Source organism: Zalophus californianus, chromosome 10 (genome assembly GCF_009762305.2).
Source record: "Zalophus californianus isolate mZalCal1 chromosome 10, mZalCal1.pri.v2, whole genome shotgun sequence".
NCBI lineage: Eukaryota > Metazoa > Chordata > Mammalia > Carnivora > Otariidae > Zalophus > Zalophus californianus.
This window is the reverse complement of record NC_045604.1, coordinates 48,983,880-48,997,742: the sequence shown is the minus strand read 5'-3', so window position 1 is coordinate 48,997,742 and position 13,863 is coordinate 48,983,880. Positions and strand designations below refer to the sequence as shown.

The 13,863-nt window shown below is 37.1% G+C and overlaps 1 protein-coding gene across 9 annotated transcripts in view; it reads left to right on the top strand.

Annotated features, from left to right (window-relative positions):
* The window catches only part of RASAL2 (RAS protein activator like 2), a 355,523-nt gene that overhangs the window by 266,084 nt on the left and 75,576 nt on the right, over window positions 1-13,863 (top strand). For all 9 annotated transcript variants that reach the window (XM_035722101.1, XM_027610621.2, XM_027610626.2 and 6 more), the window contains one exon: window positions 974-1,080. In XM_035722101.1, coding sequence (XP_035577994.1) covers window positions 974-1,080 — 107 coding nt within the window. The remainder of the gene's footprint in view (window positions 1-973; window positions 1,081-13,863) is intronic.

Here is a 13,863-nt window from a genome sequence, read left to right as displayed (position 1 = left end):
GTCTCCGGAGTCACGATTTACTCCTTATTTTTTAAGATCTGGAAGATAATACAGAGTACTTTTTTTAGGATGTGTTTTTTTTCCTTGTCCATGTTGAGATTATCTAATGTTATCTGAGAAGCTGGATTCCTATATGTCTGTCAGTTGAAGTGGAGATGGGAAGCAGTTGTGATAAAGGTATAATATGTATATATCTATCATCTGTGTGTGCGTGTGTATGTGCATATATATATGCATATATTTATATCACTCTATGAAAAAAATTGTTTAAATGTAACCTTAATATAGTGTATAGTAATTAAATGAGAAAATATCACCTCATCTGCAAAATCCGAAGCTTGTTAGGTCAGTTTGAACAGATTTAGGATTCCAGAGGAAGATTTTAGTAAGGTCATCTTGCCAGCACAAGGAGAAGCTGATCTATTTTTATATCTGCATAGGCATATATGTTATTTTATCCTAGCAGTAGCTTTCAGTCGTCTCGTGGCCCTTTGGCTGCAGTCTGGTGAATCATCCTATCTGCACAGAACTGAACTTTGACCTTTGTGCAGACACCATCAAATCATATGCAACACGAGACTGTATATCAAGAATATCAAAAATTTCTTTGGATTCTATTAACTCCTATATTGCTGACATATAGAGAAATAGATTCATACACTGTGAGACAGAAATAGTAAATGAATTTATAGATATTAAACATAGCTCAGAAAAAATTACTTTTTACATGTGCACAGATATAATTATAACCTGTCATGCTAAAGCAGATATCTTAAGCATGACCAGGTCTCCCTAGTGCCTCAGTAGTTCAAATACCACAGAGATAGAGAGATAAATCATGTGGAGATAGAATGTAACATACCTTTAAAGCAAACTGATTTTTTTGTGGGGGAAGAAAACCCCACTAATTTTACAATGTAGTCAAAGATCCTCAAGTCTGGTTTCTTCATGGCGTTTCTTTCTTCTTTTCCAGAGGTACCGGCAGAAAGGTCCCCCCGCAGACGGAGTATCTCAGGGACCAGTACATCAGAGAAACCCAACTCCATGGACACCGTAAATACCTCACCCTTCAAAGTACCAGTAAGTGCTCCTCTTCTCTAAAAGATATTTTACTTTTCTCTCCTTTCTCCTTAGAGTTAGAGATAGTTACTAGGGAATCAAAACATTTTGCTCAAGAATTTCCTTAGAATACTGAAGTTAAAGGACAGAGTTATCAATTTACATAAATTAGCTGTGGTTAACATCCACTACTTTCAGCAGGAGGTTTATTAGATTTTAGGGAATAATTATTTATACTTGTGGGAAATTTCTAAAATGTATAACAAAATATGTTAAATTCAAAGTCCTCTGAACTATAGAGTGCAAATCTTTGCAGGATGCCCTTTTATCAAGTTACTGGCGAAAACCTGTCACCGTTCTGTAAAGACAGATGTTTTTTTCTTTTTTAACAAGTGGAAGGAGTTTTTTGTTTTTTGTGTTATTTTTCATGAGCTGGCATAAACAGTGAATGATGGGACTCCTAAAGTTGCAGAACAGATTATCAGAGAATTAGACAATTGTGAGTTCTAATCCTGAGACCTTGGCCTGTGCTTTCCTTAAGCCATCTTGTAGATGAGCATCTAAGTGCTTAAGAAATGCCCTGGAAGATACAACCCAGTTTAAAATATTCCTTAAACTGACGAGGCAGTACCAAGAATCAGTATTAAATCCTGAATGCTGAGCTTGGAAGGCTATAAGTGATCAGGGCGGCTGACCACCAGTTGCAGTCCTGGTTTGGACCTTTTTGATATAACTCTGAGTAACCCAGATTTTAATCCACCCATTTCCTTTGTTTATTGAATAAGAAATAGACTAATTATATCACTTTATTAAAATTTATTGTTTTTAAACTTGAATTAATGCCATGAAGTTGGTCATTATTGTAGGTTCAATGGAAATCACTATAGAATAGAAGTAGACTTTTCTATTGGGAAAAAAATTCTTTTCTTTTAATTCTGTTAAGTTAATGTTGTATTCTTTATATATTCCAATACGTTTTTTTTTTTTTTTTTTAGTTGGGATGACTTTTTAATTTGAACTGATATTTTGAGATATATAAGCTGGCATTGATTTGTAAGCTAACCAAAATGAATGTTTTATTTTGGATTAACGCTGAGGAGCAAGATTTGCCCTTATTGTATCTCAGTGCCTTGTAGAGTTCGTGGATATCTATTACTGTGACACCTTTCAAATGTTTACCAGTTCTCTCATTTGTGAAGATCAGAGGCAAGACTGGATTAATATTCTAACCAAATTATGAAAGGAATTATAAAATTACAGGTTTCATCCCTTTTACTGAATTTCTCTGTTCCATAGACATGGCTTACCACTTAAATGTTTGGGTTTTTGTTTTATTTTTTAATGAATGAAAAAGACATTTTTTTTCCCTCTTCCCTCCCCTTCTTGTTTTCCTGATGGAACAAAAATCAAATATAGTGAAACTGACTACAGTTTCACTAAACTATACAAACTAAACTATACAAAGTGGGGAAGAGGATTGAGTTCGAAATTGAAATATTGATACCATCATGCTAGAATAAATTTAAATTTTTTTTAAAAGTCAGTAACTGAAGAAAGATATCCCTCTATAATAAAGAACATTCAAGTACTTATATTGAATCTGAAGTTCATGACTGGGCTTTTTAAATTTAAATTAATTAAGAACAACAATTTTCATTTATATTTAAACAGTGATAACTAATTTAAGGTTTACCTTAATAATAAAGCTAATTATTCTTGAGTAAAAGTAATAAACCATTGATGCATATATATGACCACTGGCACTACTTACAAACCATTTACTCAGTTGTTATTCTTCTGACAATCTCAGCCACCTCATGCGTTTAGAAATATTGAAGGAAAGAGGGACCTCTGACTGGCAAACTGCAGTCACTAAGCCCATGCACTTAGCTCTCTAGGAGAATTTAACCAGTTCTTATCTAGACAATTAGTTGAAAAATAACTATCATAACACCCTTTTGTCATTTTTCAAAAGATGACAGTGAGTTAAGGGAGGAGGCAGAGAAAATGAGAAGCAAGGAGTCATAAAAACAATCCGAATCCACTTAGGATAAAGGCAGATAGCCCAATATTTATTAGTAGTCCTTAAGAGTACCATTGCATTACAGGATGGATGATGCATAGTGCAGTAATTAACATTGATAATAATGATCCTGAATCATTCAGAAGAAGTGAAATTATATTTCTTGTGCTGGGCTTTTTTTTTTTTTTTAAGTATAACTGTGTAGTATTGTGTGATAACATATCCATTGAGAGTATTTTAAATCTAGAAGATATGCGATGCTTATAAAACTTGTTATCCAGAAAAATCTGGTTTGTGAAATACCTTATTCCATGATAATGCTGGATAAATAATTTATATTCTTTTAAAAAGAAACCAGAATATGCTGACTAGATGAGGCACTGCAGTACTTGGATGTCTGTGGAAGTACACTGTATGTTTTAAATTTCTATGTAATACCACTAGCTAATGTGATTTACTTAAATGTAATGCCAATAAGAATTATGTCTAGTTTTCAGGTCAACACAAAATATGTTTGTAGTTAATATCACAACAGAGTCTCTGAATATGGGAAAGCACTAAAAAAAGGAACCAAACTTTGGGATACTTAACTGAGTTAATTATACAGTAGCTCATGTTATTAACATGATTTTTTCCATGGAAATGATCCATGTTAACTTTCTGAAGGAGCGGAAGTGAGATTTAAGCATAAGTTCTTGTGATTCTAGGATTCAGGTGTCTTTACTATGGTGAACAGCAGATTCACTACTTACCCAGTGGACTCTCCAAAGGGCCTGTTCTTCCCAGCTCCATTTTCAGGCAAATACTGAAGAGCAGATGAATAGTTTTTAGCAGGCCTTGCCTGAAATTATTGACAGTGACACACTTACTGAGTGCTTACTCTGGGCAGAGTATTAGTGATTCACCAATTATTGAAACTTTCTTGGCACTAGGTCCTGGGTAAACAAAAATGAACACAACTGAATTTTCCACTCCCAGAGCATTTCTAGTCTAGTGGCAAGAGACAGAAAAATGACCAGATTCATAAAGAGGTGGATAAGTATGGTGACACAGATTTTTAACAATGCATTGTGTAAGCTAAGACTTTGCCGGGGAGCCAGTATTTGGGCTGTTTCAAAGGCTGAATGAAAATAATTGACATAGGTGCCTGGGTGGCTCAGATAGTTAAGCATCTGCCTTTGGCTCAGGTCATGATCCCAGGGTCCTGGGATCGAGACCCATATTGGGCTCCCTGCTCCTTGGGAGCCTGCTTCTCCCTCTGCCTGCCTCTCTCTCTCTCTCTCTCTCTCTCTCTCTCTCTGTCTCTCATGAATAAATAAACAAAATCTTTAAAAAAAAAAAAAGAAAAGAAAAGAATTGACAGGAAGACTATTCCAGACTGAGGCAATAGCATTTTAGAAAGACAGACTTCATAAAGTGACTGAGGCGTCCAGGGAACATAGAAAGGGTTCAGTGAGGCATGAGCCGAAAAGCATGTAGGCAAAAATGGCAAGGGAGAAGGATGGGGAGGTAGGTTGGGGCAAGACTGTGACTGTTTGTCAAGCTTAACTAAATTTGGCAAGCGTTAGAGCTTTGTTTTTTGAAATATTTATCTTGGCTCAAAAGCTAAACCAAAAAGGAGCTAGTCTTGGACTCTCCAAAAGGGCCTTCTTCCTACCTCCATTTAATAAATACTGTGAAGTACTGGCAAATTACTTAACTTTTCCCTAAGTGACTCTTTACCTCTTGCTATCAGTATTGCATCTCAGGGTGATAGCTCAGGGACTGTCTGCCATTCAATAGAGGCCCAGCCCAGCGCCCACCCTGGGCTATCAGCTGAGCCTGCTGGTAGTTCTGGAGTAGTGGTTAGCTTGAGATCCAGGAGAAGCAGGTGGGAAGAGTCGCTTATATCCCACTGACTGCTGCTGGTGTGACAGGAAGGAGCCAAGGAATAACTATAGCAGTGAACCCAAAGCAGGGAAGCCCAAAACCTTTGTATATCTTTCTCATCTCCCAAAATGTGTATTTTTAAAAACTTAAAATGGATAACCGGTACAACAGTGTATTCATGTATATTTCTTACTTAGTCTAAGCCATCTTTACGGCAGTGGTAGACAGTAGAGTCAATAAATTTAAAAAATAAAAATAGACATAAGAGGGAACTCATGTGGCCACTGAATGCATAGGTAAGGCAAGGTCTTGGTTTTTAGGAATGTTTCAGTGTGTTTGTACTTTTATCTAATCATAGCCGTAAGGAAAAGCAGAGATCTGCAGCGTAGTTTTTCTGTTTCTTCTTTTCATTCCATATTTCTTTACTTTAATTCCAGTTGCAATTGTTTGTTTGTGGATTGTGTCCCTCATTAGACAATAAATTATCTCCTCTCATCTCATCTTTGTAGCTACCTCAATGCCTAACACAGTACTCTGCACACAGTAAGCACTCGGCAAATAATTGTTTAATGAATAAGATATGCATGAATTATTGAATGACCAGAATCAAGTGAGTCACATTTACTCTCTTGGTATTACTGATGATATCTCAGTCGAATGGATTACTAAACTATTTAATAATCACTAAGCGATCATTTGGAGTAAATGAGTACACCTGTGCAGAATAGTTACATTTTTTTTTCAACCAAGAGAGACTTTAATATATATTTGGAATTCAGGGCTATGGTATTTTATGTATATAGTGTATACTGTGTCTACTTACATTGGGAAGTGAAACTAGATAGAATTCTTTATTTAATGGTTTGTTTCTGTGGATATTTCTTTGAGCCCTTTAGATGCCATACATATGTATAAGCTCACAATGTTTTTGCAGACCTGAGTCTTGACTATTAGCTTCTTCAAGAACCATTTGTCATTTGAATACTTTTTGCCCCACTTAAAGATGCTATTTTTCATTTTTTTCTTTAGCACCTTGCTAGACTTTACATTTGTCGTATTTGTGTTTTCCTTTAAGTAAAACATCCGTTGTATGTCTTATACATTGTTAAAACTACATTCATATGATATTACAGGGGTGATTAGGAAGAAATGAGTAAACTAATGAAACTTATCCAGGTACTTAAATTTAATTCAAAAAGGGAAAATGATCACGCCTTGTAATTGTATATATTTGTTTCACATTGCCTGAGTTTTTGGAACAGGCTTCTTTCTTTAATGTTCTATTTATAAAGTGACTATTGATATTTATGATTTTTATATCACTTCTCCTTAGACGATGTCATCAATTTAGCTTTGGCTAAAAGAAAGCTGCTTGTGTTCCGGGCCAGGTGCTTGGCTTAGTGTTCTCATTTCCATAACACAATGGTCTGAGTTGGCCTTCCATGTAAATGTAACACAATGCAGTTGCAGCTGCTTCGTTTGTATTAGCTTTGAGCTTGGCTCTGAAAGAATTCAGGCACTAAAATATATGCCAAGACAACCAGAAAGCATAGTTGAACTAAGGCAGTAGCTGACTATTCCTTTGTAACCCTTCTTGTTCCTGTCACAGTGACACCTGAGCATTCCCAATCAGGTAGAGTAGATACAAAAGACTGTCAAAAGATGAAAACTTTGCCTAGTTTTTAGAAAAAGCAAAACTTTGGAAGAATAAATATAGACTAAGTTAAATTGTTATGTAAAAAGAAATGTTACATACATTCTTAAGTATTGAGATGTGAGGCTCAGTTGGTGTTGGTCTCTGTCTTGAATAGAATCCTCAATAAGATCAGTAAGATCTTCAATAAGATTTTTGTTTTTCCAAGTTAAACAAAGAGACGAAGCTTCATACCACTTGATAAAGGTCAAATAGTGTTCGTTGTCGAAACCAGTGGTTTTCAACTCTGGCTCTACCTAAATATCACCTAAGGAACATCTCCAAAACCAACGAACAAACAAACGAAAAAAACTGATGCCTGGGCTCCACCTCAAACTAGTTAAGCCAAAATCTCTGGACTAGAACCCTGTATTTTGTATTTTTTGAAACCTTCCCAGATGATTCTAACATGTACCCAGGGTTGAGAACTGTTTGTCCAAATGATTGGTTAATGTATTGGGAACATTTTAGTCCATGTCTTCCCGGTAGACGTCAGTACTTTCTTTTGTACCTTCAGGTCTGGCATAAGAAACTAATAAGCGATATTTTTTCAGTGCCCTGTTATTGCTCACAAATGCTGCATTGTATATTAGTTGTCCTTCCAAGTGTTTGACACCATCAGTTCAGATGACAAGTCTAAATTTACAGAATACTTTATTGTGGCATAGTGACCTCTGACCAGCCTGAGAATCTCAGTCTTAGGGGTGAAATAATCAATTTGAATTCATAGCAGCAAGGTGCAATACCATTTCAACTTTTGTATTCCTCATTGCAGCTGCATTCCTGGACACTTAAAGTTCTGTTCTCTGCTACTTAAAAATTCTATATCCAACTTTTCTTCTCTTTACTGACCATCTGTATGGAGTTAAAATCCAAAGTGGATCACCCTGCTGTGGTACCTCTTTTTAATAGAGAGTGTATTTATATACATGTATGTATGAATCTATAATATATGGATATATTTGTATTATATGTCTATCAAAATAATACCAGAGGTAAAAATAATATAATAAATAAGAATGTCAGAAAAATTATAGTCTGTAGATATTGAATATTAACTATACCTTTAAATCATTCTATAATCAGAAGGGGTATAATTTTTAGTTTTTTTAAAAGATTTTATTTATTTATTTATTAGAGAGCAAGAGAGAGAGAAACAGCATGAGAGGGGAGAGGGTCAGAGGGAGAAGCAGACTCCCCGCTGAGCTGGGAGCCCGATGCAGAACTCGATCCCAGGACTCCGGGATCATGACCTGAGCCGAAGGCAGTTGCTTAACCAACTGAGCCACCCAGGTGTCCCTAATTTTTAATTTTTTTAATAATTTCCTAGAAAATATGAAATTTGAAGCAGAGACAAAAGGAATAAGGTTAGATATGACCCCTTAAGGGAGATAGAAAGGAGATAGCAAATACCCAGAGGAAAAGGGAACAGGCATGGCAGGGAATATTGCCAAGATTCTCAACTCAAAAGAATCAGAAGAATGATGGGAACTCTCCTCAATCTATGGTTATTCATAAAATAGGTTTGCAGCAGTGCGAACTAGTGAATATGCCAATGTATCTTGCCTAGGAGAAGAAAGAGGGCTATTTGAGAGAGAATGAGATGAACTCACTTACAGCTCGTTCTTATGGATAGTATACTATAAGCCCCTCTTTCTCAAAGCAAAGATATTTTTCTTCTGCTTTAATGGGGGAGTGGAGGCTTAACACCTTTCATTTCACAATAGAAATAAATGGTTTGAAGGGCTGATGCCCACTTAAAATAACAAGTAGTTAACCTCTAAGTACAACTGATATTAGACGCTTTCCTCTCTGACCGAACTTAAGAAGCTAGAGATAGGGAAATGAAAACTTTTCAGCTTTGCTGGGGTGAGCTGTACGAGAAGATATTTTTGTACTTCTCAGCTGTACCTGTATTCAGCAGGGTTCGAGCACTGCTGTAAGTAATAACACTGAGGGCCTTCCTGCTGTCAGACCCATTAATTCTATAACCAAAGCCGGGACCATTCCACTGGGTTTTTAAATGTTATGTTTTATATTAAGCACCTACTAATTTCATTTTAAAAGAACTTCATTCCCAGGTTATTATTTGATTATAATGTCACTACAAAATTTTTTGTCAGTCTGTTGTAGCTGTAAAAGAAAAGGTTCCAAAAGGATTTGAATAGACATGTCTCCAAAGAAGATGTACAAATGGCCAATATGCACATGAAAAGGTGCTCGACATCATTTGCCATTAGGGAAATGCCGATCAAAGCCACAGTGAGATACCACTTCATACATGCTAGGATGACCACAATCAAAAAGAGAGAACATAATAAGTGTTGACAGGGATGTGGAAAAATTAGAACCCTCCTATATTGCTGAAGGGAATTTAAAATGGTGCGGCCACTTTGTAAACAGCTTGACAATTCCTCAAAAGATTAAACACAGAGTTACCATATGACTAGCAATTCTACTTCTATGTATATATACAAGAAAATTGAAAACATGTGTTTATACAAAATCTTGTCCATGAATGCTCCTAGCAGCATTATCTGTAACAGCCAAAAATTGGACACAGCCCAATGTCCATCAGCTGAAGAAGAATGGATATACAAAATGTGGTCTCTCCATTGTTCACCCATAAAAAGGAGTGAAGTGCTGACATACACTACAACATGGAAGAACCTTGGAAACATGATGCTAAGCGAATGAAGCCAGACACAACAGGCCACATAGTATAGGATCTATTTATGTGAAATGTCCAAAAGAGGCAAATCCATAGAGAGAGAAACTACATTAATGGTTGCCAAGGGTTGAGGAGACAATGACTGCTGATTCATATGGGATATCTTTGGGGAGTGATGAAAATATTCTGGAATTAGACTGTGGTGACTGTTACACACCTCTCTGAATAGACAACCACCACTAAAGTGTACACTTTAAAAGAGTGAGTTTGGTGGTGTGTGAATTTCAATAAAGCTGTTAAAAAACTTGAGAAAAAAGCATATCTGAATACTTCTTAATATTGATTACAAGTTGAAGTGATAATATTTTGGATATATTGCGCTAAATGAAATCTATTTTGGTGAGGAAAAAGGACAACAAAATGCATTTCGTTATATATTGGCTCCTTCTTTTCTACAAGTTCTTTTTAGGTGCTCATTAGTGATACTTTGTGTATTTGCATTTTTATGCAAACTACCATAATTTTTGCCTGCTATAAGGAAGCTTGTATAGCTTCATACATTTTTACTAGATATCGAAATAGGAAGCATGACATTTGGTTTTAAAAGAAAAAAATTATGGCAGTCATATGAATATTTTTTAATTTTTGCAAATTTTTATATCTTGTTACTTGTATCTTACCTAGTATACTTTATAATCTTTTCCATAAGTTCATGTCTATTAAATAAACTGCTTGACTTTTTTCATTTTGTGTATAGTCCACCTTTGCCTCTAGAGTCTTTTATGATGTTTTAGATGTGGACTTGTTTAATGGATTAAAACTGAGATCTTCAAAGGACCTTTCCATGACTTTTTGTGTAGTAATGAAATTAATGATCAACAAATCAGGAAATAGGAAGCGATGTGTTTATTTATTTATTTATTTGTCAGATTGAGAGAGAGAGCACAAGCAGGGTGAGCGGCAGGCAGAGGGAGAGGCAGACTCCCTGCGGAGCAGGAAGCCCAATGTGGGGCTCAATCCCAGGGCCCTGGGATCATCAACCTGAGCCGAAGGCAGACGCTTAACTGACTAAGCCACCCAGGTGCCCCTAGCGATGTTGTTTTGTTGGAGAATCTTCTTCCAAACAGTCCTCTGGATTCAACTAACACTTAGTTCTATGTCCCATAGTAATGTAAATTCAGCTTGCCCCAAACTGTATTCACTTATGTTTTTCCCCCTGAATTTTCAACTTTGTAGTACTACAAATTTCTTCAGTTCCCAGAACCATAGTATTTTCTTTCCTCCCATGTTCAATTACCAGATCTTCTTCTCTTCTCCTCTTCAAATTTATCCATCCTACTGTTTCCCAGCCCCACTGCTACTTACTTCAATTATCCGTGCCTGTTACAACATTCTTCCTCTGAACCAGTACCAGGACCTGCTTCATGAGCATGAGACCAGTGCAGTGCACAGGACCTAGACTCAGAAAGGCCTTATGCATGGAGTTTAATGTTCTATGGTTTCCATCCTAAGATTCTTACTGATCCGTTTTTGGATTCATGTTCTGTTAAGTGAGGTCTAATGGGACAGTGGAGCATGTGCTGGGACTTGGAGCTAAGGCCTGGCACCACCTCCTCTTGCCTCCCTGGGATGGATTCTATAATGCCCATTTCCCACCCCTGGAACCCCAACTAGCCTCTCCCATCTGCCACATCCAGCCCTAGCTGTCACTCTCTGACCCTGGCGTGGGCCTTTGTACAACCATAAAAAAAATAGGGGTTAACCTGCACACTCTGTGGCACCCCAAGGCAGCGCTTGAAAGGACTGTCCTTGCTCCTGCTTGTCAGCTTCACTGGTGTCTGGCAGGTGGCCAAAGGCCACAACTCATTTGGGGAAAGCCTCTTGCCCATCCCCAAGCCAGATACCTAGTGAGTTGTAGAGGCAGCCATGGGAAGGGAAGAAGCCTGGCTCAACTTCCCTACCCTGGGCCTGGGCATGGCACTTGGGTTTATTGGCTAGGGAAGGGCAACCTGGCAACCAGTGGGCCACCCACATACTGAGTCGTGGGCAGGGGCCCTGGGCACCTGTGAAGATCTGCTCTTGCCCTGGTGCCTGAGGGAGCATAACATTAAATAGCAAATGAAAAACACTAGAGCAGATGGAGAGAGAGACAGCCAGGAAAGCAAAGTTTTTTATTTTAGTACTTTTAATGGCCCTGAGTTCCTGCTTTTTGAACAAGGGCCCTTGTATTTTGCACTGAACCCCTGAAAATGTGTAGCCAGTTCCATCTAGTACAGTAGAGACTTTAACTCCTCTCCTGGCCTCCAGTACCTCTGTCCCCACTTTAGCCTTTGCACTGCTGTTCTAACTCTGATCATTACTTGACTGTCCCTTGCTCAGAGTCATTTAGTAGTTCTCTATGGTCCCGTGCCCATGGACATGACCAAATATTATACATTTTATTTGGCTTGCACAGTGAGTTCTTTCCACTCTCCTCTTTCTCTCCTTTCCTTCTTCCCCTCGTTTAAATATTTCCAGACAGACCTAGCTTTTCCATCAAAAAGCATCAGTCACCTGCTGAAAGCTTTTGAGTTTGACTCGTGTTTTATAGGGTGATAAAAACCAAAGTTCACTTGGCACAGAGAACCTTTCATTGTCAAGTTTTTGGCTGTCCTTCCAGTTTCATTTCCTAATACCCAATATCCCCATCCCCACCCCCAGATCTCTCAGCCTCCAAACTTAGAGGGTGCTCCATCTTAGTGCTCCATTTTTCCCAAACTTAAGAGTTCCCCAAACAAGTTCCTTCAGCTATATTTGCACATTTCTGCCTAAAAAGGCCGGCCACCTTCTATGCTTCCTAAAAGCATTCTCATCCTTTAAAATTCAGCTCCAGTGTCTCACTACTTCTTCTAGGCAACATTAGCCTTGACCTTCCCTGTCCTTCCATAGGAATGTACATTTATTGGTTATATATAGACCCTTATTGTAGGGTCATTATTTGCATGGTTGCCTTCCCTGGCCTATGATATTCTAGGTGGTGGTCTCCGGAATGGGATGTATATACCTCAGAAGGGTATTCAATATGATCCATCTGAGCTGCAGGAAGAAAATAATAAATACTTGATTTTTTAAATTTCATTCTTTAAATTTTTATGTTATTGAATGTTTTATAATCGTACATTAGAACATTCTTGTATTTTGTAAGTAAACAATTTTAGGAATGCATACCAGCAATATTTTACTCATTTGATACATAGTCAAGACAATTTAGAAATCAGTCTTCTAGAAGATCAGGACTGTATCTTGTTAATCTTATAATTCCAGGACTGACCTTTTCTTTTTTCTAACCTGTTTATGAAAACTCACTTAATGTATAGGTGACTCATGATTACCTAAGGTACGCCCATTGCAAAGACATTAACCTCTTAAGCCATAACATCTCTGTCATTACTTTAAAATTAATCAACATTGTGAAATTTTTAAGGGTGTATATTAATCTGTTAAGTAAAATAGAATTAAGGGAGGAATGTAGTGAATAGAAGGGAATAATTTTCTTTCTATGGAAGTCCTGTGAGATTAATGATAGAGTAACTAATGAGGACTGTCTTAGTTGGCTTCTTACTCAAGGAATAATTGGATGTATAGGAATATGGTCTGCTCTCAACTCTTTAAAAGTTAAATGAGGAGAAGACAATAGCTCCAGCAGAAGTGAAGGTCAAAACCTGATGATCTGTCCTTAGCTACCTGGGCTCATATCTTATGCAGTCAGTGAGTCCATTGTCACTCAAGAGCTCTTCTCCATTAAAATCGGGTGTCTACAGTTGGAAAAGGCTCTGCACTCTTCTGACCATATGATCTAGGGTCTGTGTTACCTGCCTTTGAATTCTGCCAGAGTATCAGATTTTATATTATTGGCATTTAGGAACTTGTACCTAAACAGGCAGAGGAGTGAGAAGTGCTGTATTTGTTTAATGTACGTTCAGTTAGTGTCTTACATGTGTGACCAAAAGCAAATTGTCTGACCTACTCTAAGGCCTTTGATGCCTTTCTTATGGTAATGAAATACTACCCAGGTATCTTAAGATCCTTGAAGGTTTGCAGGAAAAAAAAAAGCTACTATATACTAAAGATCAATAGGTTAATATTTGGGGCCTAAATTTATAATGAAAAAAAATTTGCAGCATTAGAAACAGTACAGTTAGGAAATAGCTTCTAGAAGTTATATAAATATGCCTAATAAAATCCTTTCCATGATGTGTTTCTCCTTTCCTTCCCCATTTTATTCTATATTAAAAAAAAAAGCCATCCTGATAGACATTAGTAAAGAATAATTATATTGTTTTATTTGTATCTTTTGCTTACTGCCATTTCCATAATATGGGTTTCAGGTGCATTTTGTTTCACCAGAGACAGTAAAAATTTTATTTTTTTAAATAACTACTAGGCTCCAAAGCCCCCCTCCATCTATGATGCTTTTATTCTTAGAGTCCTAGAAATGAGAGAAGGGAAACTTCAATTAAATTCATCTAGTCCATCTCCCCTGACAATGAAAAAGTATCTCTCACATTA